This window comes from Haemaphysalis longicornis, unplaced genomic scaffold (genome assembly GCF_048455015.1).
Source record: "Haemaphysalis longicornis isolate Haplotype H1 unplaced genomic scaffold, Haemaphysalis longicornis Haplotype H1 scaffold_1, whole genome shotgun sequence".
NCBI lineage: Eukaryota > Metazoa > Arthropoda > Arachnida > Ixodida > Ixodidae > Haemaphysalis > Haemaphysalis longicornis.
Window position 1 is genome coordinate 36,321,626 of NW_027526203.1, and position 2,342 is coordinate 36,323,967.

The 2,342-nt window shown below is 62.7% G+C and overlaps 1 protein-coding gene across 1 annotated transcript; it reads right to left on the bottom strand.

Annotated features, from left to right (window-relative positions):
- Positions 1-218: 218 nt before the first annotated feature.
- On the bottom strand, positions 219-1,751 carry LOC144164317 (uncharacterized). The gene has a single exon (XM_077694852.1). The coding sequence runs from the start codon at positions 1,749-1,751 to the stop codon at positions 219-221; it is 1,533 nt and encodes a 510-aa protein (XP_077550978.1).
- Positions 1,752-2,342: the final 591 nt, after the last annotated feature.

Here is a 2,342-nt window from a genome sequence, read left to right on the forward strand (position 1 = left end):
GGGGGAATGTTCTTGGCTGACGGTTGGGGCCCCGCACGCCGCAGGGGGCACGGAGTTCGTGCGGCAGCAGGTCCGAGGGGCCGCACACGGAAGCGCCGGATCGTGCGGTGGCGGCCACGGGGGGCCCCGCACGGGAGCGCCGGAACGGGGGCAGGAGGGAAGGGGAGGAGGAGGAAAGAGAAGGGGGAAGGAGAGCGACGGCGGCGGGCCATTGGCCTCTACAGCAGCTGGGCCAAGCCGGTGGCGTGCAAATACTGCAGCAGTGCGGTGAGTGCCGCGCCCCGTCCGCGGGAGGCCGAGGGGAATAGTAGTTCCTCCCGCGTGCTGCACGCAACTCCGAGGGCAGCGTAGCGCTGCAGCATCTTGGCCCGCTCGGTGTGGTGGAGGCTGCAGCGTAGTAGGGCGTGCTCCGTGTTGTCGAGTTCGCCGCAGTGCTGGCAGTTGGGGGAGGCGGCCCGGCCGAAGAAAAAGCGGCGGGCCGTGGAGAACGCGCTGCGCGTACGGAGACGAAGCAGTAGGCTGCAGTCCGCGCGGCCGAAGGTGCGGCTCGGGAGGCGCCCCGGGGAGTTCCCGTTGGCCAGTCGCGGGTGCGGATGTTGTTGTTCTGCGTGCTTCGCCACCCAGTAGCGCGCCTCGTCCCCCTTGGTGGCCGCTTCATAGACGGCCGTGTCCGCCGAGTGGGCCGCCTTGGCGAGCGAGTCGGCCAGCTCGTTGCCCGCCAAACCCACGTGACCCGGCACCCAGTGCAGCGAGACGCGTCTCCCCTCTGTATGTAGGTCACGCAGCTTCTTGGCGAGCTGCCGCACGAGCGGCCCATGTTTGTGTGGGCTTTGCAGGCGCAGGAGAGCCGCCCGGCTGTCGCAAAGGATGACGGCCTGGAGGATGTCGCGGCGTTCCGCCAGGGCGTCCGCCGCCAGGTGCAGGCCTACCAGCTCGGCTGTTGTTGAGCTGGAGGCAAAGCTGAGACGGCGCTGCACCGTTAGTTCTAGCTCGGGGACCGCGCAGGCGGCGGCGGCGGAGCCTGGGGGGCCGGGCAGCACGGAGCCGTCTGTGTACATTTTTACTGCGCCTGCGTAGCGCTCGTGCAGCAGACACGCGACCTCTTGTTGCAAAGCGCAGGTGGGGGTGGCGCGCTTGCTTTTTACGCCGGGGATCGTGGTGTTGATGTGCACACCCGCGTCGCGCTGCGGTGGGGGGGGCGGGTCTGTGGGTGGCGGGTCTGGACCCACGAGCTCTTCGTACTTGGTTAGAAGCTGGAAGGCTTGTGAATGGGGTCGCTGTCGAAACCGCTCGAGGAGGGTGTGGCCGTCTGGGGCGAGCTTCAAGCGCGCGATGAAGTTGAGCCCGTAGCGCAGTGCGATGGATTGCAGGGGCCACGACCCGGCCTCGGAGAGGGTTTCGACGATGCGGGAGTGGTTGGGGAGGCCGAGGCAGAGGCGAAGGGCGGCGCGGTGTTGAAGTTCAAGCTTCCTCCAAGTTGCAGGGGTTAACTTGGCCTGCGGGAGCGCGTAAAGCACACGGCTGACGCCAGTGGCTGTGTACATACGCGCGGCCAGCTCCGGGGTGCAGCCACGCCCACCTGCCACGATCTTCTTGATGGCTTGTAAGGCTGTGGCGGCCATGGCTCGGGCAGCTTTCAGGTGGGGCCGCCAACAGAGCCTGTTGTCTAGTGTGGCCCCCAAATACACCACCTTCTTTTTCCACGGCAGGATGACACCGTTCAGTTGGAGCTCTTTGGTGCGCTTCTCCATTCCCGCCGTGGGGTGGTATGTGAGGGCCACAGTTTTGGTGGGCGATACCCGCAGGCCGAGTTCTTGTAGCTTATGCGTTGTGTATGCTTATGCAGATCCTGCTTATGCAGAGCAGGATCTGGCATCCTGCTCTGCTTTATTTCTTCCGAACTCATAACTGCCCTTCCAACATTTACAACCTCCTGTCTTCGTTTTTGAAAGGCCGTACAGTTCACTACAAGACGTTTTCGGGAGAGATACAGGCAACGACAACAAAAGGCAGCCCTCAAGGATCTCCACTGAGTCCTTTGCTGTGGAATGCCTGTCTGTATGATTTACTCCAATTGGGAATGCCAGAAGATGCGTACATACAGGCATACGCTGATGACACCATAATTCTAATAAAGGGTCGTACGAGAAGACAATTGGAAGCCATTGCGGAGGAGGCGCTGAAGAGAGTACATCGGTGGTGTCAAGGCGTCAAGTTGGTACTAAATCCCGCAAAATGTGCCTGTCTGCTCGTATCTCGTGGGGAGCGAGGAGCCATACGTAAGCCTACCGTGAGACTGGGCGGGGTCAGTATTAAGCACGTAACCGAACTAAAAATATTAG

Bases quoted from the DNA above. Each gene is read 5' to 3' on its own strand.
- LOC144164317 (XM_077694852.1), bottom strand. From the start codon at position 1,751: ATGGAGAAGCGCACCAAAGAGCTCCAACTGAACGGTGTCATCCTGCCG.